Source organism: Ictidomys tridecemlineatus, chromosome 5 (assembly GCF_052094955.1).
Source record: "Ictidomys tridecemlineatus isolate mIctTri1 chromosome 5, mIctTri1.hap1, whole genome shotgun sequence".
Classification (NCBI taxonomy): domain Eukaryota; kingdom Metazoa; phylum Chordata; class Mammalia; order Rodentia; family Sciuridae; genus Ictidomys; species Ictidomys tridecemlineatus.
In genome coordinates this window covers 171076146-171103499 of record NC_135481.1, presented here as the reverse complement: position 1 = coordinate 171103499, position 27354 = coordinate 171076146, and the positions used below count along the sequence as shown (strand labels likewise).

At 43.4% G+C, this 27354-nt stretch overlaps 1 protein-coding gene across 3 annotated transcripts; it reads left to right on the top strand.

The window, feature by feature from the left end:
- The first annotated feature begins 742 nt into the window (after positions 1-742).
- Positions 743-14545, top strand: Prnp (prion protein (Kanno blood group)). Of its 3 annotated transcripts, none has more exons than XM_040274357.2 (3): positions 748-967; positions 3833-3912; positions 12192-14545. In XM_040274357.2, the coding sequence occupies exon 3, from the start codon at positions 12202-12204 to the stop codon at positions 12943-12945; it is 744 nt and encodes a 247-aa protein (XP_040130291.1). In that variant the 5' UTR covers positions 748-967; positions 3833-3912; positions 12192-12201; the 3' UTR covers positions 12946-14545. The 3 variants fall into 3 exon arrangements, with proteins under 3 accessions (XP_077907594.1, XP_040130291.1, XP_005320560.1); XM_005320503.5 differs by having other exon boundaries at positions 748-971; XM_078051468.1 differs by lacking the exon at positions 3833-3912 and having other exon boundaries at positions 743-971.
- Positions 14546-27354: the final 12809 nt, after the last annotated feature.

The following is a 27354-nucleotide window of genomic DNA, read 5'->3' as shown; positions in this document are numbered from 1 at the left end:
CACTTTACGCCTGGCCCTCCTTCAAATAAGACAACCCATATCTCCTTTCCTCTTTTTATTTTTAATTTAAATTTAAATTTAAATTTTCCTGTATTGGGTATTGAACTCAGGGTTCCTCTACCACAGAGCTACATCCCCAGCACTTTTAATATTATATTGTAAGACAGGGTCTGGCTAAGCTGCCCAGGCTACCATTGGAACTTGCAAACCTACCTCAGCCTCCTGAGTAGCTGGGATTACAAACCTGCAGCTCAGCAACGGCATCTAATTTTTCAGCAGGAATCTTGAGCAAGAACATACCTTTTGCATCATATAAACTGCCTCAGGTCATGTGCAGACTTGTTAAATGTATTACATGTTTTTCCTCTCTGTCAATGTCATAATCTATATCATCCCCTTTGTATGTGAGGAGCAGAAAGTGAAGTGGGGGGTGGAGGAAAGTAATGGCCAATGTCCTTTCCAGGTCTCAAATTTTAAGGATTTAAATAAAACATATAAATTTGGGGCTTAATCCAGGTTAGCCAATTATCCTTTTTAGAAATTTCTGGTTACCCAAAATTCCAGAGATTGCTTTCTCATTCTGTATGTAAACCTTTCATATTCTCGAGTTTCCATTATATAACGGAGAGCTGCCGAATCATTAAAGATATTTTTTTATAGTCAATGAGCAACGTCAGGAAGCGATGACACCGGGAGGCGTACCACCTGATGCAAGTGTTTAAGCGAATCTCAACACGTTTTATATGGTGACTCATTCCCCGCCCTGCTCTGGAGTCCGGCACCCTTTAAGGTAAAGCGGGACGCCCGCCCAGAGCCAGGGAGCGTGGGCTGGGCGGCGAGGTAATTGGTCCCCGCACGGACCTCCACCCGCTGGCGCCCCCGCCCCGCCTGCGCCCTGCGCGTTGCCAGCTCCCTGCGCCAGTTGCTGACAGTCGCGACGCTGCGAGCTTCTCTCCGGGCTTCCGAGGCAGGTAAACACCCAGCGCGGCCGGGGGCGGGATCCTAGAAACTCCGGCGGGGGAGCCGCGAAGGCCGAGAGTGAGGCCCCGGGCCTTGGGGTCGAGGCGCGAGGGCGCACAGCTGGGGCAGGTCCCCGGCGGACCCTGGCGGTGGGAAGGGGCTGGGGCGCCCGGGGCGCGCGTGGCGCGTCTGAGGCCTGCCCTGTGTTTGTCTCTTCGGATGAATCTGCTTGGCTTGGCTTTTCGGTTTAGGAAAGCCCCCCTTTTTTTCGGAATGGGAGAGGGGGCTGGCGGAGCCCCTGTGGAGGGACGTTGGTGGTACAGAGGTGTCTGCCGGATCGCTTCCCCCACCCCACCCGGCTGCGGGATGGGCGAGACGCGCGACCCTCGGGCCGCTGGGGAAGTAGGGAGGGATAGAGATAATTCGGTTACAGGGAAAACGGGGAGGGCCGCAAACGTTCGGAGAGGCCAGGCCCCAGGGGGGACGCGGAGCTCTTGACTCCTTGCCAGTTAGTCTCCTTCGGAGCCGGAGGGCAGACGCCAGGATGCCCCTTGGCCAGGACGGACTGCTCCCCGATGCCCAGAGGGTAGTGAGGAGACTGGGTACGCGAGCGCCTGCTTCCGGCCTTGCTCCCCAGCCGTTGAGCGCCCCCCGGGAGTCCGCGGCGCCCCCCATTTCTGGCCACCGAGACTGTACCAGGGGAGGCCGCAGCCCCGCCCCTTTGGCATCCTCCTGGGGACCCAGCCACGCGCGCGGGGGCGGGGCCTCGTATAGGCTCCGCCCTTCATTTGCAAAGCCGGCGTCGCCCGGGTTCCTGGGGTTGGGGGTTTGCAGCCCGGCTTTGGGCTTTGGGGGCTGGGCTCTCCGTCCTACCCCCACAGCGGACCTTCAGCATCGTTTTTTTACATTCTCTCCTGCTCTTCAGAAGGGACAGAACTGGGCCATCCGTGGGGCTACAAGGGAGGAGCCCGTGGCCCGCGGATAACCAGCCTCTGCCACCTGAGAAGCAGACTCCTTCACGTTTCCTTTCGTTATGAAACAGTGTGGGGGGCGGGGGATTCATTTGTACTGTCCCTTTGATTTTTTTTTCCTTCATCTCTGTAGTAGACCAGCAAACATAATTTTTACCGCGTAATTCCATGGCCATCACATCCCATCCTCATCATCGGAAAGCCAACTGCTTTCTATTTTTCAGTGTCATGCACAGTGAAATGCAATTTCATGGCTGCTTAATTTTCTTGTAGTTATAGTATCATGGCTTAATAAACAGTTCCCCATGTGCTGAACATTTGAGGTGTTCCTCTTTTCCTTATACATAACTCCAGACAGATTTACAAAACTCCAGATAGAATTAAATATTTGTATAAATTTTAGTCATCTGAAAAATAGGAACAGAAAATTGAATAAATTTCAGACGTTTAGAAAAATTAACTGTTCTCCCAGATTTGAAAAAAAAAAAAATGTCATCAAGGAAAAGGAATGATTTTATCTACACAAATACTGAGAAGCTCTCAAAAACCAGAATCGGAAAGGAAGCAGGGTAGCTAGAATGGAATTTGTATGTTATTTGTACCTGACACAAGCTTTCTATACTTGTGAAAAGAAAATATCAGGGTTATAATAGATACATAGTGAAATGATGAGTCATTTACATAATAAAATGCAAATTGAAGCAAATTTAGGTTACCATTTTACATCTGTTAAAGACAACAGTGACGGCAAGCCCTGTTGCTGGAAGGCTGCCTGAAACTTTTGACTATTCAGACATCCGGGCAAGTGGCAGGGCTTTCTGGTTAGAAATATGGCTTTGCAACCCACTTTGTGACTTTGGGCAGGTTACCTGATTTCCTGACCCTCCTTTGCCCATTCATAAAAAGGAGAAAATGATGTTCTTCCAGGCACAGTTACAGAGATTAACCATCTGCTGAAAACTGACCTTTGGTACCCATACTTTGTTCTGTTTCCTAGTCACACCCACTGGAGACAGTGTGAATCAATACAGACCTTTTATAAAACAATGTGAAGATGCATTAGTTGGAAGCTGTGACCCAGAAATTCCTGGGAATTTACCTGCAATGGAAGAAACAAACAAGGGAAAAAAAAAAAAAACATGCAGGCACCTATTCCAAGCAGAAGGATCTAAAATTAAAACCACCTGAGAAGCAACCAAAATGTGTAACATCAGGACAGCTAAGAAAAATGACACATTAACTGAAAGGAACATTATGTAACCATCAAAAATCTTGATTTGGAGCCAGTGATAGATGGGGCCAGGAGCTCATGCATGAATACATAGGTAAAAATATAAAAGGGAAAGCATAGAAAATGAAAGCGCCAAAAGAAATTATACATGATTCTAATTTTTTGTTGTTGTTGATATATTGCTTTCACTAACTAATGTTATTGAACCCGGGACAGGTTTTTGGTTTGTTTGTGTGGTCTTGGATATTGAATCTAGGAGTAGCCTACCTCTGAGCTACATTCCCAGTACCTCCCTCCTTTTTTAAAATAATTTTATTTTGAAATAGGCTCTCAATGAGTTGCCCAGGTGGCCTTGACTTTGCAATCCTCTTGCCTCAGCCTCACAAATAACTGGGATTGCAAGTGAGAGCTACCGCACCTGACTCGGTTTCAGATTCTAAAATGGACCCACAGTTTTCTGTGTGTTGGAAAAAGAGGGAGAGATCATTTCATGTTTGCTTCTTAGAATAAAACATTTTAGCTGACCTTGTTTCCTTTCTCAAATGCTACTTCATTTTTTCCTCACGTAGATGTGTTACTGGTTTAGTAATCTGTGTATTAGGTTTTTCTTTTTAGGAATCACTTCTTGGACTCATTTATCAATTCTAGTTTTTCGTTGTTGTTTTTAAAGACTCCTGAATATACCTCAAACTGAACAATTTCAGCCAAGCCGAAGCATTCTGTGTTCACAGAGGCACCAGTCCAGTTTAGGTGAGTCACAACAGATTGTACCCTGTAAAATCTCTTTTGTCTTGTAATGGTTGAAAGTCACCAACTGTCACAGCAAATCCCAGTCTATAATCACAAGCCCTTGCTCTAGAGGCCATTTGGTAATGTTTATCTTACACCTCATTGCATTATTGTTTCACGTAAAGTCAGCTTGATTTCGTTGAGCAAGAACCACCATAGCTTTCTTTAGAATTATGCTGAATTGTGTAAGGGAACAAGTATTTTTAAGATAACATAATAAAAAGCACAACAATAAAATGAACATCTCTGCATCAAATTGGCACTAATAGGACTCTCAACCAACGGAGAAAGCCAAGGCGAAGGTTTTTCTCAACTACAGTTTTAACTTACATAGTCCATTCTCCTTTTTCAGATCTTATTTCTAATTCCAAGGCAACTATATCAGCTGTGAACTGCATATTAAACATTCAGCACATGTCTGTATCTAACCTGGGGATGGCTGCAGCATTATAAAATAACCCTAAGTGAAGAGTGTATGCAGCAATTCTTACAATTGGGAGAGTTTCTGTCTCAGTTTGTTAATCCTATTGTTCTACTATATTCTTCTTCCTGCAGCCATAGTACTGTATGACCACTTCAAGGGAGACATGCCCCTTTTAGGAAGAAAAGTATTATAAGGTTAAGTGTTGCATTCCTAAGGACCTAACTGCAAGCCTGGCTAGGAATGCCAGTTTCCTAGGAAGCTTCTGAAGTTCTATTGCTGGAACTCTTGGGGTTGTGGCAATCTTGTTCCTTAAGTGATTTTAGTATTTTTTTTTGGGGGGGAGGGGTAACTCTTATTGAACCTGAGGTGCTTAACCATTGAGCCACATCCCCAGGCCCCCCCACCTCTTTTTGAGATGGGGTCTAAAAAAAAAAAAATCTCTGCATCAAATTGGCACTAAGTTGCTTAGGGCCTCACTAATTTGCTGAGGCTGGCCTTGAACTCAGGATCCTCTTGCCTCAACCTCCCAAGCTATTGAGATTATAGGCATGCACCACTGAGTCTGGCTGTTCTTCAAGTAATTCTGATGATGGACCAGGTGGGGGCCCTTTGTCCTACTTAATACAGAGCTGGATCTCAAGGTTCCAGTAAAAAAAAAAAAAACAAAAAAAAAACCTAATTTTTTTTCCAAAATTTTGTATGGCTTGCATCAAATTTAAGGATCAGTGACTTTAGAACCTTAAAAAAATGTGACCTGTTATTTCTATTTAACTCAAGAAAGAACAGGAAGTTTCCTTAAGGACAATGAGGAATGGGAATGCTGTTTATTCTCCCCACTTCCTGAGCCAATTAAACTTGAGGTTGTTACGTGTTATTCTGATTTATCAGAAGTTTGACCAGTGACACACTTCCTTAATGGTATTGAAGGCCATTAAGACCACTAAATTTTTATCTCAGCCCCATTGTCTTGGATTATTAAACCTTGAGACAAGTTCTTTCCAACTCTGGCCCAGTCCCCATCAATAAATGAGAATAAGCTGGGTGCAGTGGTGTATACAGCTAATCCCAATGAATAGGAAGGCTGAGGTAGGAGGATCACAAGTTTGAGGCTAGCCTCAGCAATTTAGCAAGACCCTCAACAACTTAATGAGATTCCTTTCTCAAAGTAAAAAATTTTAAAAGGCTGGGGGTGTAGCTCAGTGGTAGAATGTCCCAGGGTTAAATCCCCAATACCAAAACAAATAAATTAATTTTTAAAATTAAAATAAGAATAGAATCAGTGGAATAATTTATGAATCTCTTCATATCTTCTCTCTGGTTCCATAACCCTGCCAATCTGCTCTTATAACCAGTGCCATCTGATCTCACTGTATCTTTGCATTCCGACACCTGGCAAACCAAATGCATTCTGCATTTTCTGCTCATTCCAAATTTTATTGATTCTTTTTGTTTTATTCAGTGCTGGGGAACCCAGGGCTGCACAGCTTTCCTCATATAAATCCTACTATTTATTTTGAAGTTAAATCATAGGTATTTTGAAATATTTATTGCCGTTATGAATGGAATGTTTTCCCCACTAAATCTTCCAAATAAGTACAGGAGATTTAGGGACTCGCTGGTGTTTTCTATGCTGATTTCAAAAACTGCTATCTAACGAACTCACTCGTTTATTGTAAGACCATTTAGATGATTTTCATGGATTTTCAGATAGAAAATCATACCTATATGAATTTCCAGAACAATCTAAAATATTAACAGCGATAGGTTGCATTATTGTCTTGTTTGCCACATTAATGCAAATGCCTCCCCCGCCCTTTTTTTAAAGGAAAAAAACCAATTAGAACAGGATATGAGCTTTGTGTTTGTGATAGCCTCTCTTGATGGAAAGGTGCTAGCCTTCTGGTTCTATACAATTATGTGTGCGCGTGCACTTGAGATGGAACCCAAAGCCTGCATGTGCTAGGGACATACTCTACCCCTGAGCTACATCTCCACCCCCCATACATACTTTCTTTTTTTCTTTTTACAGTAGTGGGAACTGAACCCAGGGGTGCTTTATCATTGAGCCACATTTTTATTTATTTTGAAACAGGGTCTCATGATGTTGCTGAGGTCCTCACTTATTTGCTGAGGCTGACCTCAAACTTATGATCCTCCTGCCTCAGCCTCCGGAGTTGCTGGGATGACCGACATGTACCACCACATGGGGTTTCTATACAAACTTTTTAAAAAATAGCTTAAACTTTTCTTTAAAGTCAGGAATAGATATTGATTTAATTGAAAACCTTTTTTGACATCTGCAGAAAATTTGGGTTTCTTTTGTTTTTCTTTCTTGAGCTGTTAAGATCTATTAAGATTTCCTGATTTTGAGACATTCTTTTATTCCTAAAATAATCCTTACTGTTCACAGTGTATTCTTCTTTTACTAAACTATTAAAATTAGTTTGATAGTCTTTTCCATGGATGTGAAAATATCCCTATTACTGGAGGGGAGGCTGTGTAGCTGAATGCCAGCCTTCATACTAGGGATTGAATCTTTTTCTCTCTCTCTCTCTCTCTCTCTCTCTCGCTCTCTCGCTCTCTCGCTCTCTGTCTTGCTCTCTCATGCACGCATGCGCACAGTAGTGGAGATTGAGCCCAGGACCTCAACATGGTACACAAGTGCTCTACCATTGAGCTACAGGTCTTTTCAAATTTTATTTTGAGACAGGGTCTCACTAAATTGTCCAGGCTGGCCTCAGACATGTGACCCTCCTTTCTTAGCCTCCTGAAGGTTGTTGGGATTACAGTTTGGGCCACCTAGCCCAGCAATAATTTTAATCTTGTCCCTTTATCCTATTGGTTATAAACCCTGTGTCTCAGGTAAATATGTCCAAATGTTTCTCTCTCCTCCTTTCCAGATTCTTTAAACAATTGCCTGACTCTCTTTCTCACTTGATCCTCCCACTTGAATATCTTACAGATAAGGCAAAGTTTATGTGTCTAAACTAATACTCATGGTTAGGTTTGCTCAGCTCTGGTGTTCCTCTGGTTTCTCCTATTTCAGAGATGGTATCACCACCATATCACAGGTTATGAAAGCCACAAGCCTGGGCAACTCTCATTCCTCTGTCTGCTCTATCAGCAGGTCTTATGGGTTCTTTCTGCAAAATGTATCTCATTTATTAATAGCTCATCAACTACATCCCAGGCATGCCACCATCTTCCTTCAGTAATTTTCTAACTGGTCTCTCCATTTCCTTTTTTGTCCTGCTAAACCTTCTTCTTTATACTACAGTAGGATGAGCTTTTTGGAAAACACAATTCTATGGTGTTATTCTCCTTCTAAGATCTTTACCCACTTTTCCAATTTCAGCAGTCCACTTTTCCTCTTATTTCATAAGACTAGATGCTCAATATCTTTTTTGGTCTTGGAACCCACTAAGCTCAATATCTCACTCATCATTGTGTCCTTGGCCCCTCGATAATTCTACAACCTTAGAAGACATTCAAAATATGTATGAAACTCATTGTATGGCTCCATTTTGTTACTATAATGAAATACCCTAGGCTAGATGACTTATAAAGAAAATAGGTTTGTTTAGCTTACAAATCTAGAGGTGGAAGGGTGTACTCCCAGCATCATCAGCTTAGCTCTGGTGAAAGCCTCATAGTGGATGCCCCCCCCCCCAGTGGAAGGAACGTGTGTGAGAAGCAACTCACTCTCCAGAGAACTAATCCATACCCATAGGAGTTCCCCTAATCCCTTCTGGGGGCAGCATCTCCAGTGGCCTAAGGACCTCTCACTAGTCCCCATCTCTTAAAGGTTCTGTTACCTCCCAACATTGCCACAATGAGGATCAAGCCTCCAACACATGAACCCTTGGGGGACAAACCACATCCAAACCATGGCAGGAGTCAGTAAGCTTCTGTACTATAAACATTATTTTACTAGATAGATGGATGGTTCTGCTGATGTTCTGGGGTTTGTTGTTGTTTTGTTTTGCCAAACTGGAGACTGAACCCAGGTGCTCTTATCACTGAGCTACGTTCCCTGCCCTTTTTCTTTTATATTTTGAGACAAGATCTCACTAAGTTGCTGAGGTTGGCCTCACATTTACTATTCTCTGCCTCAGCATCCTGAGTCACTGGGATTAGAGATGTGTACCCCAGTGCCCAGTATAATATATGATTTTTGACCACTTTTTCTCCATTTTTCTTTGCCTATTGGTCAATTCTAGTTTTATCCCCCGCCCCCACCTTTTCTTTTTCCTTTTTGCAGTACTAGGCATTGGATCCAGGGCCTTGTACATGCTAGGCCAGTGCTTGTCTGTTAAGCCACATTGCCCAGCCCTTTTTATTTTATTTTTGAGACAGCCTCATTCAGTTGCTCAGGGAGGCCTCAAACTTGGGATCCTTCCACTTCAGCTTCTTAAGTTACTGGGATTACAGGCATGTACCACTTCACCCATCTTCTATTTCTTAAAACAAATAGCATATACTAGTTTTTACATAAATATATGTCAAATGGGTTAGTTCCGAAGTTGATTTTTTGTAATTTATATTTTAATGGGAAGGCCATCCATCTCACACAGATTTTTACTTCATAAAACAAACAGTATACAGTAATTTGTTGTCCTTTCAAAACCTCCTTTTGGTTTCCCCTTCTCATTTTCAATATAGAGCTGGCCTTAGATATAGCATCTGAACTGTGACACTTTGAGCAATGGAAGAGGCAATATGATTGGTTGGTTGGTTGTAGTACTGGGGATTGAACCCAGGGACACTCAACTGCTGAGCTCTCTTTGTTTAAAGACAGGGTCTCTCTAAGTTGTTGTGGGTCTTGCTAAGTTGCTGAGCCTGCCTCAGACCTGCCAGGGCCCTCTCTCACCACCTTTCTCCATTCTGAAAACCTCTGTGCCTGGTTTTTCTCCTCTGTGCCTTTGTCACTGTGGGTATCATTGCCTGGTCCTGTGTCTTCATGAGCTTACAGAGCCCTAACTCTTTCTGTGTACGTGTGTGCTACTGGGGATTTAACCCAGGGCCTCAGCATGCTAGTAAAGCACTCTACCACTGAGCTGCATCCCCACTGAGCTACATTTAACTCTTACAGCCTTAAATAGGATGCAAGGCCCAGCTCAGTGTGGTTCCCCTGCAGCCTCCTCTTCCTGCCGCCTCCCATTTCCAGTCATACTATATCTCTAGCCAGCCGGAGTCTGCCACTGTGGCCAGCACATAAAACAAATGTTTGATTTATTGAATTGATGCTGTCAGCTGGCCATTGGAGAAAAGAATAGTTCGTGAATTTATAAATATGATCCTCTTTAGATAGCCATTGTCAATACTTTATAGTTTGCTTAGTCCTTATACTCCAATATAGGGCAGTTTTTATGGTCTTTCATTTGTTCAGCATCTATTATGAATCAGGCGCCAAGTCCAGGGACATTCTGTGAACAAACCAAGCCACTGCCCCGGAGGAGCCTCTGCTCCAATGGAGAAGATGAACAATAGCGACAGTAAATAGTGTGTCTGGTAGCCTTGACAGCTCTGGAAGGAATCGAAACAGAGAAAGGAGATAGGATGGGGTGCTATTTCAGGCAGTTGGTGTGGAGAGCAACACTAGGATATTTGGGCAGACTTGAGCACCTGAGTAGCAGGAGCAAGTGCAGAGGCACAGAGAAAGTGGTTTGCTGGTTGGTTTGAGGAGCAGCAGGAGGCTGGGGAGAGGAGGTCAGTGGAGCCAGGCCCTGTGACCCAACCGGCATGGTCAGGACTTTGCATTTTATCCTGAGTCCAAAGGAGTGTCACTTGAGGGCAAGGGAATGGCACCATGTAACTGCAGTAGGGGCCAAGGGAGAAGCAAGGAGGTTAGATGGGAGGCTGGGAAGGACTCAGGTGAGAAGTGATGGAGGCTTCAGCCAAGACTGTCATGTTGGAACTTGTGAGAAGCCAAGGGCTTAGGATTCTTGTCAAGGTGGAGCTAATTAGATTTGCTGATAGAGTCGATGTATGCTGTAAAGAGAAAATTCAAGAATAACCCCAAGGTATAGTCTGGGTTTGGCTCACTGGGGTGAAAGAAGGAAGGTGTTGACCTAAAAACGTTTCAGACTGTGGACTGTTAACTGAGGAGATGGTTCCCTGGGGTGTGTGAGCAACATGGAGGCCAAGAGCTGGACCCCATGAGATGATGAGTGGATTTGGGAAGGAGGCCTGCAGAGAGTGGGGTGGGAACAGGAATGGGGCTCCCCAAATCCAAATTAGTAAGATCTGAATACTTTAATTTGGCTTGTAATTTTCAAATATATTTTGATTTACTTATGACCACCAGCACTTCCAATTTTAATGTTAGTAGGAAACATAAGCATAAACAAATGAGTTTTGTTTATTTTTCTTAATAATTCTCATGACTAGTATCCAGTTTAGTTGTAAATTCTGCAGGGATATTAAAACAAACTTTATCTTTTTTTTTTTTTTTAATTTGAAGATAATCTCATGGGAACAAGATGGTATATACCATTTTAGATCTTGGGGCACACAGTGATATCTTGAAAATATGATTTGATCTGGGCTACAGTAGATCCTGTTTAATAATCATTCTACTCTGCCTTTTACCTTTGTTCTTGGAACTTAGCTCTCAGTAAATGAGATTTATAATTTGATGAAGAAACATTCTAAAATGGGTCATAAATTGTGATCCAGGATGTTTGGTTCACTGTTGATTTATATACTGTGCTTTTATAATATAAAGTATTTATTTCCTACCAAAAATTGGAAGAAAAGAAATCATTCATAAAACATTAAATACTGACATAAAACTCAGTGATTGCACTTCTGTTTACACTGCCCAAGTGTCAACAGCCCCACCTGTCTGTCTGTCTATAGAGAGAGCGATGTCTGTCTATAGAGAGAGCGATGAATTTACAAATGGGCTTGCAAAATCCTGGATATTTACTATTTCTAGTAAAATTGTACTTAGAATTCCTTTGAGGGAGTTATTCTTGGCATTTGTATGTTCAGGGGATATTAATTCTTTCACTTAACAAGTATCTATTGTGTCCTGCTCTGTGCCAGGCACTGCCCCAATCTCCAAGAACACAAACACAAACAAGAGCCACTTGCTCCCTGCCTACATCCCTGCAGAGGAAATAAGACACTGGGCCTATGTTTTCCAGTTACTTAATTCCTGCCACACCCACCTGAGGAGCTTCCTAACCAGACTCATAAACTTACACAGGCCTTAGGTTACTCCAAAGGGGATGCACCAGGGTCTTTTGATGTCCACACAGCAGCTGGGGGCTTATCTAAACCCCCAGCCCCTGCCAGTGACTGTTCAGATTCAAGGGAATAAGATCCATATCGGTGGGTAAATGATTCCCCTGGATATAGAAGGCCCATGCCCCACAGGAGCTGGTGCCCCTTATAGCAGACCGATGGCACAGCTTCCAGTGTCCCTATGAGGATGTGCCTACTTCCTAGATTGACTGCTCTAAAGAAGCTCAGAGCCATGGTAAGCCCACCAGGAGTAAGTAGTTCCTCCCAGAACACATGCAGGTTACCAATTGGCAATCATTTTTAAACTAAGGAACACTGCTGGCATTCTGCCTCTTTCAAGTTTCAGGAAACAGCTTGAATTAACTTAAAGTCAAATTTGTCTTTAGAGAATGAGAATAAGTTGTGTTGCCCTTTGCTTACAATTGCTTTTATCCAGCGTGCTTCCCAGAAGCCCAGGGTGTGAGGAGTTTGTCGTTGCTGTGCCTTCATTCATAATGAGCAAACATTAGGTGGTTTCAGGGTAAATGTAGGTCACTCACGCCATGCCCTCTTCTTCATTTTGCAGATCAGTCATCATGGTGAACCCTGGCTGCTGGCTGCTGGTTCTCTTCGTGGCCACATTGAGTGACGTCGGCCTCTGCAAAAAACGGCCAAAGCCTGGAGGAGGGTGGAACACTGGAGGAAGCCGTTACCCTGGGCAAGGCAGCCCTGGAGGCAACCGCTACCCACCTCAGGGTGGTGGCTGGGGGCAGCCTCATGGTGGTGGAGGCTGGGGGCAACCCCATGGTGGCGGTGGCTGGGGACAACCCCACGGTGGTGGTTGGGGTCAGGGTGGCACCCATAATCAATGGGGCAAGCCCGTTAAGCCAAAAACCAGCATGAAGCATGTGGCAGGTGCTGCTGCAGCCGGGGCAGTGGTAGGGGGCCTTGGTGGCTACATGCTGGGGAGTGCCATGAGCAGGCCCATGATGCACTTTGGCAATGACTATGAGGACCGTTACTACCGTGAAAACATGAACCGTTACCCCAGCCAAGTGTACTACAAGCCCGTGGATCAGTATCCCAACCAGAACAGCTTTGTGCATGACTGTGTCAATATCACAATCAAGCAGCATACAACCACCACCACCACCAAAGGGGATAACTTCACCGAGACCGATATTAAGATAATGGAGCGTGTGGTGGAGCAGATGTGCACCACCCAGTACAAGCAGGAGGCCCAACAGGCTTACTACCCAAGAGGATCCAGCATGCTCCTCTTCTCCTCCCCACCTGTGATCCTCCTCATCTCCTTCCTCATTTTCCTGATTGTGGGATGAGGAAGGACTTCCTATTTCCAAGTCGTCTTTATCTTGCTCCAGGGTTGGGAGGGGGTATCCACCTGCAGCCCTTTTAGTGGTGGTGTCTCATTTTTGCTTCTCTCTCTGTCCCCCATAGGCTATACCCTTGGCACTGATGGGCACCCAAAAATGTAGAGTAGACTTGGATGCTGTTTATTCAAGGGCCCATTGATTGAGTCCTTCGTGGACCAAGGCTAATGCTGAGCCTGCAAATAATCACTGGTTAATCTAGGCTCATTTTTGGTCTATTGCAACAGATAAAGGCTAGAATAGATCTTAAAATGGTCCTCAAATACCTTTGCCTGAATACCTCTGGCTCTTTTAGTAGCCAGAGCTCAAGGCGTGAATGTCCCAGCTTAGCAATGATTTCATAGCAGTTTGGAAAACTTTTCTCTTTTAAGAAAACTTGATATTATTTCTGCCAATTTTGGAAGGGGCCACATGATACTCATTCAAAAGAAAAAGAAAAAAAAAACACCAGAAATCTTCAACAGGCTCAGCCCTGGAGCATGTGCTATGTTTTTGCAGAGAGCTGCGGTGACATTTTGCTTTTTGCAGTAGGGACTACACAGCAGTTGCTGAATCGGTAAATATTATTGTGACCCTATACCTCCTGCCAGAGGACATATTTGCCGGGGTTGGACATAATTAACACAAGCAAAAGACTTCTGGGACTGAAAAATCCAGCCTTTGGGAATGGTGCCTTTGGAGACAAGCTCCCCTCTGGGATGTGTAGAGCATCCAAATGTGGCATTCCTTTCTTTAGTAAATAAATTGTAGATAACTAAGGCAGCAAGATTGCCTCCTAAATACTGAAGGTAAATCTTGGTTTCCTGGAAACTAGAGTGATGTTAACCATGTTTGGGTGATGCCAGGAGATGGGACTCCAAGGAAGTCTGCAAGGGCAGACCCATGATCCTCTTGGAGGATTGTGAAGTGAAAGAACGCAGTCAGCATACAAAGAAGAGCTCCATTTCTTCATTTCTGTCCCATAATTGTTAAAACCCAGGATTAGGTTGAGTCTTCAGTTTCTGTAATTGGCTTTTGAATCAAAGAACAGGGAGACAATCTAAAAAATGTCTTAGGTCGCAGATGTCAGAAATATCCATTCTAAGTGGAAAAGGAAATTCTGTAAATGTTATTTAGATAAGGTAAAGTTGTTCCCTAAATTGTTCAATATGGTCGCCTAGCAGATAAATATTACTATTCTACAATGTAATTGGCTTGCACTATATGGGTGTTTAATGTTAAATATATATATAAAATATATATTGCATATGACAAACTTAGAAGTTTTGTTTAGAGCAATTAACATCAGAAATGTATAACACATCAATGGTTTCCTGAGGTACTAAGTACTTAATACGTGGGAAAGCCTTTTTTGTGGCCCTTAGGCTTACAACGTGCACTGAATAGTTTTGTATATGAATCCAAAGTGGACACCACTAACTGGTCTTTGAAATATGCATGTACTTTATATTTTCTATATTTGTAACTTTGCATGTATTTGTTTTGTTGTATAAGAATTTATAAATGTTTATTATCTGACTGAAATTAAACAGAGCTAAGATGAGCACCACCCACAGAGTTTGAAGTTGTATTCATTGGTGCTAACCCTGTGTTGGTAGGATCACCTGGGGGTTGATCTGAGCCAGTGGCACTTTCAGCCTCGGGTGATGGCTGATTACATGTACCTACTGTGATCCTGCCATCATCCTTACTTGCAATTAGGGACTAGTTTATTTCTGCTGCCTTCTCATTTTTTCCCCTGCAAGTATCTGAGTGCTCTCAGCCTTGGGTAAACTGTAAAAGTACTCTTGAGGAGGAACACAATTCACATTCTCCGGGAACATTTTTCTGTCATAGATTTCAAAATGGATTTTTGCAGTGCTGGGAATTGAACCCAGGGTTCAATTAAATATTATTAAATATTAATAAGCATGTTAGGCAAGCACTCTACTACTGAGTTACATGCACTCCCAGCCCCTAGAAATAGACTTTCTAGATAAAATGAAGCTTAACAAGCTCTGAATTAACCACTTTATGCCCCTAATTCAATTTCTAAAACATTCTCAAGTCCTCTGAGCCTCAGTGACAATCATTTCTCAGATTCCATATCTTTGGACCAAAAGGCCACTTCTCTTCTTTCACAACCTCCCACCTCATTCTGAACAGGTTCTTCCTTCCTAAGTTGGAGGCACCAGGATTGTGATGCTTTTGGTTATCTTCTGTAGAGGTTTCCTTTGGCAACTCTAATTCACCAACAGCAGGAAGTAATCCTAAGAATGAGTGATGAAAACTGCAGTATTGGTGCCTTAGCAAGTGCCTGTATTGTGCTGGGGAAGGAAGTTCCCCTAGTGGGTCTTTGAACTATGACTCCAGCATGGCTGGGGAAATCAAACTCAGGCATATGAAATTAAAGGATTTATGATGCTCAGGTCCCAGGAAAGGTAAGCACAGCATGCCTTGTAGCAGCCAAATAGGAGGAGCAGCTCCATCAAGCAGGTGGGAGTGAGAGACAGAAGCCACAAGCAAGTGCCTTTACTAGGGTTCAGGGTGCAGGACACAAACAGAAGGGGAATTGTATGGGTGTGTTTGTGTGTCACTAGGTCAGAGCCAGAGGACTTTTAAGAAGGGCAACTCTGGCAGATAAAGCTTTACCACACTGGTGCATCTAGTGCCTGGGCCGGGAACACAGCATGCCTGTTTGTAGGGATGTTGACAACAGAAAAATAGGTGGTTTTAAAAATATATAAGACAATGCCAATATCCTTCAGTGATCAGAGGATCAACTTTGTATTAAAGATGGAAAGAAGAAAGTCAACACCTGAAGACCCTGTCATTCCCAAAACTACTAAATCAAAGAAAACAGGAAACCTCAAAAGCACTACTCACAAATGGGCCACTGCAAAGCTAATCCTTAACAGAAATTGTCAGAACTATTTTCTATCATTTTTGCTATTTTCCTTCAAAAAAATTTTTTTAAATAAATTTCTCAAAACTAGCCCACGGAGAAGAGTGAAGTTATCCAGAGCATAGGAATTTATTTCTCAGGCCCTTATTTATTTCTTCCTGTCATCTCTGACTCCTGAGAGTGTTTCAAATGGAAAGTTTATTTTACAAAGTAAACAAAAATTTTTAAATAAACTAAACTGAGTCTACCCCCAGCGAGGGTTCCGCCAAATCCTGCCTTTGTTTTCCCACATCCCTGTCTAGGGATGAGACCAAAGAGGTGTCCTCTGCCTTTGGAGGGAAATTCAGTGAGAGCCTTAATCCAGAACCCAAGCGTCTCCAGATCCAGGGCCTGACCTTGCCCGTTGATCTGAGCATACAATGATTCATTTCCACTCAACAAGCTCCCTTCCTGTCTGACTCCTAGAACTTTTCTGCTAGGACTCAGCTCATCCTGCATTATGGTCATTCTTTGCCCGCCTCCTGTGACTCCTGCCCCTGTTCTTGAAAGCCACACCTGCTCCAGATGCTTGGGTAGAACTTACCTGAAAGGGAAGCAAGGAATCGGAGATGGGCGAGTGAGAAATGAAAGACGGAGACTACCACGCAGAGATACACCGAGAATTTATTTGTCAGAGGTGACAAATAAAGGCACATCTCTCCATAGACAAAGGGAGGCAATACAAGCTTGGGTTCTTTGACTTTTTGGGGGGAGGTCCTAATGCAGGCGGTGAAGTGTGGGGTTGGTATGAAGGAGTGGTGAGCCTTTCTCAGAAACGCCTTTGCGCAGGAAAGTGAAACTTTTCTTAAAATGGCAGCTATTAAGGTGACTGTCCAGATGCTAGCAAGGACCCTACATTACCCTCCCTTCTTGCCCTGGAACAGGGCTCCTTGAACCCAAACATGCAAGTGAAACTGCAGGTAGGTTCCCTACTCACAGGTCTGGTCTGGGACCCAGTATTCTGCAATTCTAGCAAGCTCCTTAATCATGTTGTGCGGGACCCATGGACTACCATGCAACAAGGCCCTGGGGTTCCCACCCTGGAACCTGCATCAGAAGCCCTTGTTGAGCTTACTAAGCACAGAGGGTTGGGCCCCACCTCCAGAGCTTCTGATTCCCAAGTACTGGGCTGGGGCCTAATGATCTGCATTTCTAACAAATCCCCAGGTGATGCTGATGCTACTGATATGAATCTTACACATGAAAATCCACTGCACAACTGGAAGTTGTAATAGAAATAGAAGACTACCCCAAGCCCTGAAATATTCAAAGAGCTCGATAGAAACCAAACACCTGACCCAGAAACAAGAAGCTGGAAATTCCCCTGGAAGAAGGAGAGAACTGGGAGCTTATTGGGTGAATGACAATAGGGTTATGAAGACGTGGTTAGTTAACTCCTGCTATCTGAAAAGCACAAGTTCATCTGAATCCTAAGGCCCACCCCTCCTGAGTGATTGGGACAATATCCAGCCCACCAATGAGCCCTTCTCATGCCTAGTTGGGCCCATGATCACCTGAGGATGTTGTTAAATGCAGGTTCTGAAATGTCAGATCTGAGGTGACTCTGAAGTTCTGTGAATTCCCAGGTGACGGGATGATGGGGGGTTTTGAGGACTGCTGAGAGACACAGCCATCCAAATGACACATGGCATTTTTGCCAGAACGGAGTGGTTGAGAGGTGACACCAGCAAGCCATTGAGATGATAATGGTTATGTTAAGTGTGTATATTAGACCCCTGCTGTCCGCCTCGGCCTGCTACTTTGGAGTTCTCGCAGGGATTCCTGGAGAGTTCCCATTGGTTGGGGAAATGCCGGAGGCGGGATTTCCAGTTGGTGTGTGGTGTTCCTGGAGGAGCAGCATGGGTGGCATTCGGGAGAGTTCCTGGGGAGTGTGTGTGGAGTGTGCTGGTGGAGCTCAGAAATAAAGTTTGTTCCTGCTTCAGTGGCTCGTGATCTGTGCCCAGCCAGACTGCAGCAGAGGACTACACCCTAAAAAGGACCCAGAGGCCCAGGTCATCCTGGAGAGGCTGACTAGTCCTAGACAGTTATTTGGGGGAGCCCTGAGGGCTCAGGGCCTGGCAGGGGAGCCTTCACTTTCTCTTGTTTCTAAGGACTTCTTCCCCGGCACAATTCCCCGTGACTGCTCAGCAGTAGAATCAGCACCCACACACACACACAGGCTGTCAGACCTTGTAGCTTAGCTCAGAGCTAAGACAGTCAGCTGACTGCCTGAGGGATTCTCTCTGAGGAAGACTCAGCCCCTTGCTGCAATATCTTCATCCTCCCCGAGACTCTCAATTTCTTTGAACCTTCAACAGACTTGCTTGTTGGCCCACAATTTCCAAGATAAGAGGACTAGGAAAGTGGCATTTGCACCTAGGTGGCTTCTTTAAGATGAATCCCACCTTGCAGGGCTCAGGGTGGCATACATGAGGTAGATACAGCCATTTTCTGTCCAGACATAGACGCAGAATTATGCTAAGAATTTCTCAGAGGCACTTCCTTTCAAAACCAAAGACCTATGAAAAAAGGTCTCTGCTTCTTGTCCCATGAGTATATGGCTGAATCTTAGGGTTGCTGCTTCCTGTCTGCCATTACCCGAGTTCTGATAGCCAGATGGGGCCAGAAGTTGGGCCTCAGAGGCCTGATAGTGCTGCTATCGCTGCCCCACACAGTCTTGGGTCAGACCACGCCCTTTGCCTGAGACACTGGCTTCTCCATATGGTCCTCAGACCCAGGACAGGGGGCCCAACCTTCACCGCTTTAAAGGTTCCCGCCCCAGGCTTCTGCTCAGAGCCCACTGCCCTGTTCCTAAACACATTCCAGGCATCCAGGATGTTGGAATTCAGTGATATTTCACAAATATCTCCAAGTCCTGAAAATATGGTTTGGTTATGAGGCAACCCCCAAAAGTTCCTGTGTTAATGCAGAAATGTTTGGAGGTGAAATTGTTCAGTTGTTAGAGCTATCACCTAACCAGCCCATCCTACTTTGAATGAACCAACTCGGTGGTCACTATAGGCAGATGGAGGTAGGTCACTGGGGGAGTAACCTGGAAGGGTACATCCCCCCTGCAGCCCCTTCCCTGCCTTCTGCTTCCTTACCAAGTGGTAAGCAGCAGTCCTCTGCACACCGTTCTGCCATGATATTCTGCCTCACCTTGGATCCAGAGCAATGAACTGGACCAACTTGGGACTAAGCCTCTGAAACTGGGAGCCAAAATAAACTTAGCCTCTAAGTTGTTCTTGTCCAGTGCTTCAGTCACAGTGATGCAAAGCTGACTACACAACCACTGACACTTGCTTCTAAGATCTGACCCGCAGGAGTACAGATGACACATCAATTCAATTTTAGAAAGTATGTAAATCACCGTTCTTTGTGTGTGCATGTGTGGTACTGGGGATTGAACTCAGGGTAACTCTATAATTAAGCTACATTCCTAGCCCTGGTTTGCTTCGTTATTGTTTGTTTGTTTTTGAGACAGGGTCTCACTAAGTTGCCCAGACTGGCCTCAAACTTGCAATCATCCTCCCTCAGCCTCCTGAGTTGCTGGCATTACAGGTGCCACCATGTCGGCAGGTGGGGTGTGGCCAGAGGAAGGTGGGTCACTGGGGGGTGTGCCCTGGAAGGGTGCATCATGTCTGACTAGAAAATCACAATTTTAATTTTAAAAATGTATACAGTGCTTTCATGCAATAGAATGCTTCACAGAGACTAAAAATAATGCTTTTAAAAAAATGTTCATCACATGAGGAAGCATATGTAATAGAATTTTAAAAGAAAATCAGAGTGTGAATCTATAAGAGCAGTATATGTACATTTTGTTTTATTTTGTTTATTATTTATTTATTTTTCAGTACTGGGGATTGAATCCAAGAATACCCTACCACTGAGCTACCCACCCCAGCCCTTTTCATTTTTTATTTTGAAACAGGATCTTGCTACATTACCAGGGCTGGCCTTGAACTGCAACCTCCTGCCTCGGTCTCCTGAGTTGCTTCTGCACCCAATTTAAAGGTATATTTTATAAAATAAAGAAATTAAAAAAATACAAATATCCAGAAGAACAAATACAAGAAATATATAGGCATTTGTGTTAACAGTGGTTACAGCTGGGTGGTAAACAACAAGTGATTTTTATTTCCTTCTGCATTATTTTTATATATTTCAAAAAAATCACAGTTTGATGGCTAATTTTATGTGTCAACTTGCCTGGGTCAAGTGGTGCCCAGATTACTCTGGGTGTGCCTGTGAGGATGTTTCTGGACAAAATTAGCATTTGACTCACTAGACTGAGTGGGAAGATTGTCCTCACCAATGTGGGTGGACAACATTCAGTCCATGAGGGGCCTGAATAGAACAAGGTGGAGTAAGGAAGAATTCACCCCCATTTTTTTTTTGTCCTGTCTGCCTGTGTTGGCTGGAACCTCAGTGTCCTCCTGCCCCTGGACCAAGATTTATACCATCATCATTATTGGTTCTCAGGCCTTTGGACTCAAATTGGAATTATACCCCCAGTTCCCCTGATTCTCCAGCTTAAAGACAGAAGATTTTGGGACTTCTCAGCTTCCATGAACTTCCATGAGCCAATTCCTCATTTAAAAAAAAAAATCCCCTTCTACACACACACACACACACACACACACACACACACACATACACACACACACACACATACTCTTCTGTTTCTGTTTCTCTGGAGAACCTTGACTAACACATCTGGTGAACAAATACTGCTTTTATAATGAGGAAAAGATCAGTAACTATTATTTTTAATTCCTCTCATGGTATGCACCCTCCTGGCCAGGATGCCAGGCACTTAGCATATTTGGTCTTATCAGATCTCCATAACGATCTCCAATTTAGGAAGCTGACATCCAAAGTCTTCATTCTGTCATTTGCCCAAGGGCACACAGTTATTAGTCTCCCCTAAAATACACCATGGAAATTCTTTGTCAGTGCTCTGGGAGCTTAAGAGTTGGACATGGAGGCCATTTGCTCCCTGTCTTCACACGGTCTTCCTCTGTGTGCATCTGTGTTGATCTCCCCTTCCTAAAAGAACTTCAGTCTTACTGGACTAGAGCTCATCTATATGACCTCATTTTACTTTGATCACCCCTTAAAAGGCCCTGTCTCCAAGGACAGTCACATTAAGAAGTACTGGGGAGTTAGGACTTCAACATGTGAATTTGTGGGGACATAATTCAGCCCCAGGCACCATCTGTTTAGAAATGTCCTAATAGTATATCTGTGTCATTTCCAGTCCAGTTCTAAGGCATTTCCAGGACCTTGAGGGCCTCATGGAGACCCCACATCCATATACTCTGTCACCTTTTATAACAAAGATACCATTGTCTGAGTCACTCTATGTCCGTGCACAGATGGGTTGCTGACTGGCACTGACCCTAGCAGTGCCAAGAATGCCTACCTCCTAGTGCCCATTGCAGAGCAAGTAGAAATGCTTCAGTTCTAGAAATGGATCCTGAGGAATCCGGTCTCGATGCTCCCATATCTGGCATCAAGTGAAGTGTTTCATGATCTTCGAAATTTATTTAATTTGGCTCACATCCATAAAGATCCAACACACTAAGGCAGATAATGCTCCTCCTACACACAAATACATTGCAAACACACCTGGATAGAACTATGCCAATTATGAGCTAATTAAATGAAGCAGTGAGTGTCCACTATAATTCAGTGGATGCCACAGAAGGGTGGCCAGCTCCTCTGCCTTCACACTGCTGGGCACATCCACCACCTTGTTCATCATAGCTCCTCACATGGCGAGTGTGTCCACTCAGGTTTCTTCATGGCCAAAACTCACCTTCCCAAGGCCCTCCCTGCTGTGTGCCAGCTGGCTTGGCCATTGTCCAAACTCAACAGACCAAGAGAACCATAATCTATTTTTCTAGCTAAAGACTATTTTTCCCCTTTCTCCTGGATAATCTCTTTTTCTAGCCAAAGACTATTTCTCTCCTTTCTCTCCTTTTCTTCCAGCTCTTTGAGAAGGCCTGTTCTCACCAATCAATCTGAAGGCCTCTTTCTGGACACCACCTTCCAGGAAGTGATTGACCTGCAGTGGGGTTGCTGTTCTTGTGGCACCATGCAGACAGTGAGTTTAGTATAGACCAGACCAGACCAGCCTCCAATTAGCCCACCACATGGCAGGGCTGATGTTTTTTCTGGACCTTTGATGAATAAAGAAAAGAACAAATGACTACATGATCAGACTAGCCCAGATTCCCCAGAGAAAGTCTGAATGAGTCCATTCTCAGCAAGAGAACTTTAAGATTAAGATTTTTCACTGACCACCTAAGGAAGAGGCCCACTATAGCTCTGCTACACATGTGATTTCAACCAGCCTGAGCTGCCACAGTTCCCAGTAACTGCCAGGATGTGAACCAGGACAAATGAACCAGGACAAGCTGTTAGGCTCTGTCTAGGCAAGTTGTGGGAAATGCCTGTCAAAATCTACCATCTTGATATTGAACTCGAGTTGGAAGAGGCAAGTCCTGTCTCAAAATGGAGGCAAAACCGCTGCCCAGTGGCCCCCCAGCCCTACTCCGGGGAGTGGGGGGGTGGGCATGATCCAAAGGATTCAAAGCAATTGAGGAAGATGTTAATTGGTGGTCTGAGCTTTGAAACTATGGATGATAGTTTAAGAGAACATTTTGAGAAATGGGGCACACACAGATTGTGTGGTAATGAGAGACCCCCAAACAGGATGTTCCAGGGGCTTTGGCTTTGTGACTTACTCTTTGTTGAAGAGGTGGATGCAGCAATGTGTGCTTGGTCACACAAGGTTGACGGGTGTATAGTGGAATCAAAGAGAGCTGTTTCTAGAGCGGATTCCATATAGCCTGGTGCCCATCTAACAGGGCAGAAAATTTTTGTTGGTGGTATTAAAGAAGATACAGAAGAATATAATTTGAGAGATTACTTTGAAAAGTATGGAAGACATGGCAGAGTGGGGAAAAGAGAGGATTTGCTTTTGTAACTTTCAATGATCATGATACAGTTGACAAAATTGTTGATCAGAAATACCCACAGTATTAATGGGCATAATTGTGAAGTGAAAGAGGTCCTTTCTAAACAAGAGATACGGTCTGCTGGGTCACAAAGAGGTCATGGAGGTGGATCTGGCAACTTCATGGGTCATGGAGGAAACTTTGGAGATGGTGGAGGTAACATTGGCCGTGGCGGAAACTTTGGTGGAAGAGGGGCTACGGTGGTGGAGGTGGAGGCAGCAGAGGTAGTTATGGTGGAGGAAGTGATGGTGGATATAATAGACTTGGAGGTGATGGTGGAACTATGGCGGTGGTCCTGGTTATAGTAGTAGAGGAGGCAATGGTGGTGGTGAACCGGGATATGGAAGCCAAGGTGGTGGATATGGTGGTGGAGGACGATATGATGGTTACAATGAAGGAGAAAATTTTGGTGGGAACTATAATGATTTTGGAAATTACAGCGGACAACAGCAATCAAATTATGGACCCATGAAGGGGGGCAGTTTTGGTGGAAGAAGCTCTGGCAGTCCCTATAATGGTGGTTATGGATCTGGTGGTGGAAGTGGTGGATATGGTAGCAGAAAGTTTTAAAAACAGCAGAAAAGGACTACAGTTCTTAGCAGGAGAGAGAGTGAGGAGTTGTCAGGAAAGCTTCAGGTTACTTTGAGACAGTTGTTTCAAATGCATTAGAGGAACTGTAAAAATCTACCACAGAAGGAATGGTGATCCGTAGTCAGAAAAGTTACTGCAGCTTAAACAGGAAACCCTTCTTGTTCAGGACTGTCATAGCCACAGTTTGCAAAAAGTGCAGCTATTGATTAATGCAATGTAGTGTCTGTTAGATGTACATTCCTGAGGTCTTTTATCTGTTGTAGCTTTTTCTTTCTCTTTTCATTACATCAGGTGTATTGATTGCCCTGTAAATTGTGGTAGTGGTATCAGGAATAAAAAAAATTAAGGAATTTTTAACTTTTCAATATTTGTGTAGTTCAGTTTTTCTACATTTTAGAACAGAAACTCTAACAAAATGCAGTTTGAAGGAGTTTCCTTCTGAGTTAACAGCAAAGAAGATCATTGTTAATTACTATTTTGTATGAATTTTGCTAAAGTTAATTGTAAAGAAACATCTGCTGACTTGCAGTTTAAGGGGAATCTATTCTCCCCATTTCCAAACCATAATATGAATGAGCGCTGACATGTAGAGAGAATAGATATTTGTATGTTTGAAATGTGTGTTTTACACAAATAGGATTGGGTATTCAAATTAGCGCATTTGTGAATTTGATAGCACTAAGATTACCTTCAAATGAAAAATCTCAAAATTCCTATTTGTTTTTTGTGCATTTGCTTTCACAATGTGATCTTGATTTCAGTGTGTTAGATTTGCTGAGTCCGAGCTGTGTTTAGAACATCTCCGTTCTACATGTACCTTGGTCACATTCAAACTTCTGCCATCATTTTTGGGTGTAAATGATGTCTGCTGCCCTCTATTTAAATTCTGATAAAGGGTAGTGGATATTTTCCCCCTCCCAGCTTAAAAACCATTGTTAACTTTTTAAAGATATAAGTCCACTAATCCTGCTACATTGGAGCAAATTAGTGAGTACCTGCTTTTATTTTGTTTTCTTTTTAAAGCACATGAGGTTCACACATCTTGACTTGTTTTCCTTGGTTTAATTCCCCCCCCCCAGATAAAGCTTTCATAGCAAGAGAATAAAAATCATACTACTGAACCATTAACTGGTTGGTATGCTTTTCTGATTTTACCCTATACATTTTGCTGAATAAACCAAGGATAGTTTAGGTATAATTGTCCAAAATAACAATGCAGCAGAAATGTAGCATAATTGCTTAGTACAAGATTCTCACTTCCCAAAGGCCTAAATTCCAAATTTGGATAGCCTGGGTCCTTTCTTAAATTCCCAAAGAACACACTGTCATTCTTTATGTATATTTCAACCAAAATTGTGTTGGTGTGAGTTATCGATTTGTTTGGAAGACCGTGATTGAGAAGAGTTATAAATAACAAGGTCATATGTACAAAAACAATGTTTACTGTTTTGCACCAGCTAGTGCTTAAAATTTCATTCAAGCCCTAAGTATGTGCCTGGCTGTTATTCTTTCTTTGGTAGTTGAACATTGAATTCAAGATTTTTACTTGGTTTTAAAAGTCCTAAGCAAAACAAGCAATAAGAAAGGGAAATGGGGTCGGGGGGGGGGGCTTGCTTTTGACACAACCACCCTAAAGAGTATATGAACAAAAAAATAAAAATAAAAAAATTTTTAAAAGAGTATATGGACAAGATAAATGTTTCATTAGGCACCTGCCAGATTGTCATAGTAATATAAAGTAGAAGAACATTACTGTCCTCCAGGGTGAAGAGTATCCTTTGTTATAAACCCACACAGACCATACAATATTATTCAGCTATAAAAAAAGAATAAAGTGCTGTTGCATGCTACAACGTGGACGGACCTGGAAAACCAGAGGCCAAGTGAAAGAAGCCAATCATAAAAGACCATATATTTTGTGATCCATTTAGATGAAATATCCAGAATAGGCGAATCTGGAGAGACAGAAAGTAGATGAGTGGTTAGCAGGGGTTGGAGGGAGGTGAGGAATGGGGAGTGACTGGGGATGGGTAAGGGGGCTTCTTTCTGTTGTGATATTGATGTGCTGGAATTAGTTAGTGGAAACTCACGAGCAAGTTTGTGAATTACACTAAATATTGCTGAAAATACATTTTGAACGGTGAAGCTCATGTTATATGAATCATGCTATCTCAAGAGAAGCTGCTGTTTTTTTCTAAAGCATAGAATTACCTACCTAGGAATAAAGGTAATGAGAGGGTAGAGGAGTGTTAGGCATTTACTTGAGGTTAATCTGTTATGAGAACATTGCTGCCCATTTGTTTTTCTCACAGGTTTTTCAGAAATCAGTGTGTTCAGAAGCACTTACAGACGGGGCTCTATCATATTCATAAACACTTGGACCAGAAGATTTTTCTGGCCACTGGGTCAAAGGCTATGCCAATGAAAGCCGGACCATGGAATATGATATTTTGGACCTTGAAGAAGGTAAGAGAAGTGTTTAATCATAGAGTACCTGAGTTTAAATTCTACTTGCCCTGTTGTGATCTGTCACGCTTCAAAGACCTGCTGGCATCAAGAGTGGAAAAGGACCGATTCTGGTGAAAATGCAGTCCTCTTTATTCAGTGTTAAACACTAAAATTTTGCTGGGTGTGGTGGCGCATGCCTGTAATCCCAGCAGTTCAGCAGGCTGAGGCAGGAGGATCAGGAGTTCAAAGCCAGCCTCAGCAATTTAGCCAGGCCCTAAGAAACTCAGTAAGACCCTATCTCTGGATAAAATACAAAAAAAGGCTGGGGATGTGGCTCAGTGGTTGAGTACCCCTGAGTTCATTCCAAGAAAAAAAGAAAGAAAGAAAGGGAGAGGGAGAGGGAGAGGAAGAGAGAGAGGGAGAGGGAGAGGGAGGATTGGGCCTAGGCATAGTGGTGCATGCCTATAATCCCAGCAAGGTAAGAGGTTGAGGCAGGAGGATTGCAAGTCCAAGACCATTCTCATAAATTTAGTGAAGCCCTAAGCAACTTAGTGAGACCCTGTCTCACTAAATATAATATTATATATATATATATATATATATATATATATATATATATATGTAAAATATAAAAAGGGCAGGGGGTGCTAGGGTTGTGGCTCAGTGGTAGAGCGTTGGCCTAGCATATGTGAGGTCCTGGGTTCGAACCTCAGCACCACATAAAAACAAACAAATAAATAAAGGTATTTAAATAAAAGTTTTTAAAAAAAAGGGCAGGAGATGTGGCTCCATGGTGAAGGGCCCCTGGGTTAAATCTATGGTATCAAAAATAGATAGGGCTGGGGCTGTAGCTCAGTGGTAGAGCACTTGCCTTGCATGTGTGAAGCACTGGGTTTGATCTTCAGCACCACATAAAAATAAATAAAATAAAGACATTGTGTACAACTACACCTGAAAAATAAATATTTTAAAATAGATAGATAGATAGATAGATAGATAGATAGATAGATAGATAGATAGATAGATAGACAGATAGATGCTAAAATTTCCTCAGGAAACAGCTCTGGATTCAGAATGAATGATGCATTCCTACATGCTCCGGGCCTGGGAAATGACTTCATGTACCAGTTTTTGTGGCCAGTCTTGTGACTGCCTTTTCCACTACATGATAGATTACTCCTCCCATAGACTATTTCACCACCTTCACCTACCAGAAAACCTCACCTTTTTCCCCAACTTCTCCTTTTGCCCAGCTGTTCCTCCTCTACCTCACAGGGAAGTTATGCAGATGAGTCAGGATGCGCCCTTCTCTTGTGGTGAGACTGGGTGGGGTGAATGCCAGCTATGGTGACACAGAGGCCCTCACCT

Bases quoted from the DNA above. Each gene is read 5' to 3' on its own strand.
- Prnp (XM_078051468.1), top strand. From the start codon at position 12,202: ATGGTGAACCCTGGCTGCTGGCTGCTGGTTCTCTTCGTGGCCACATTG.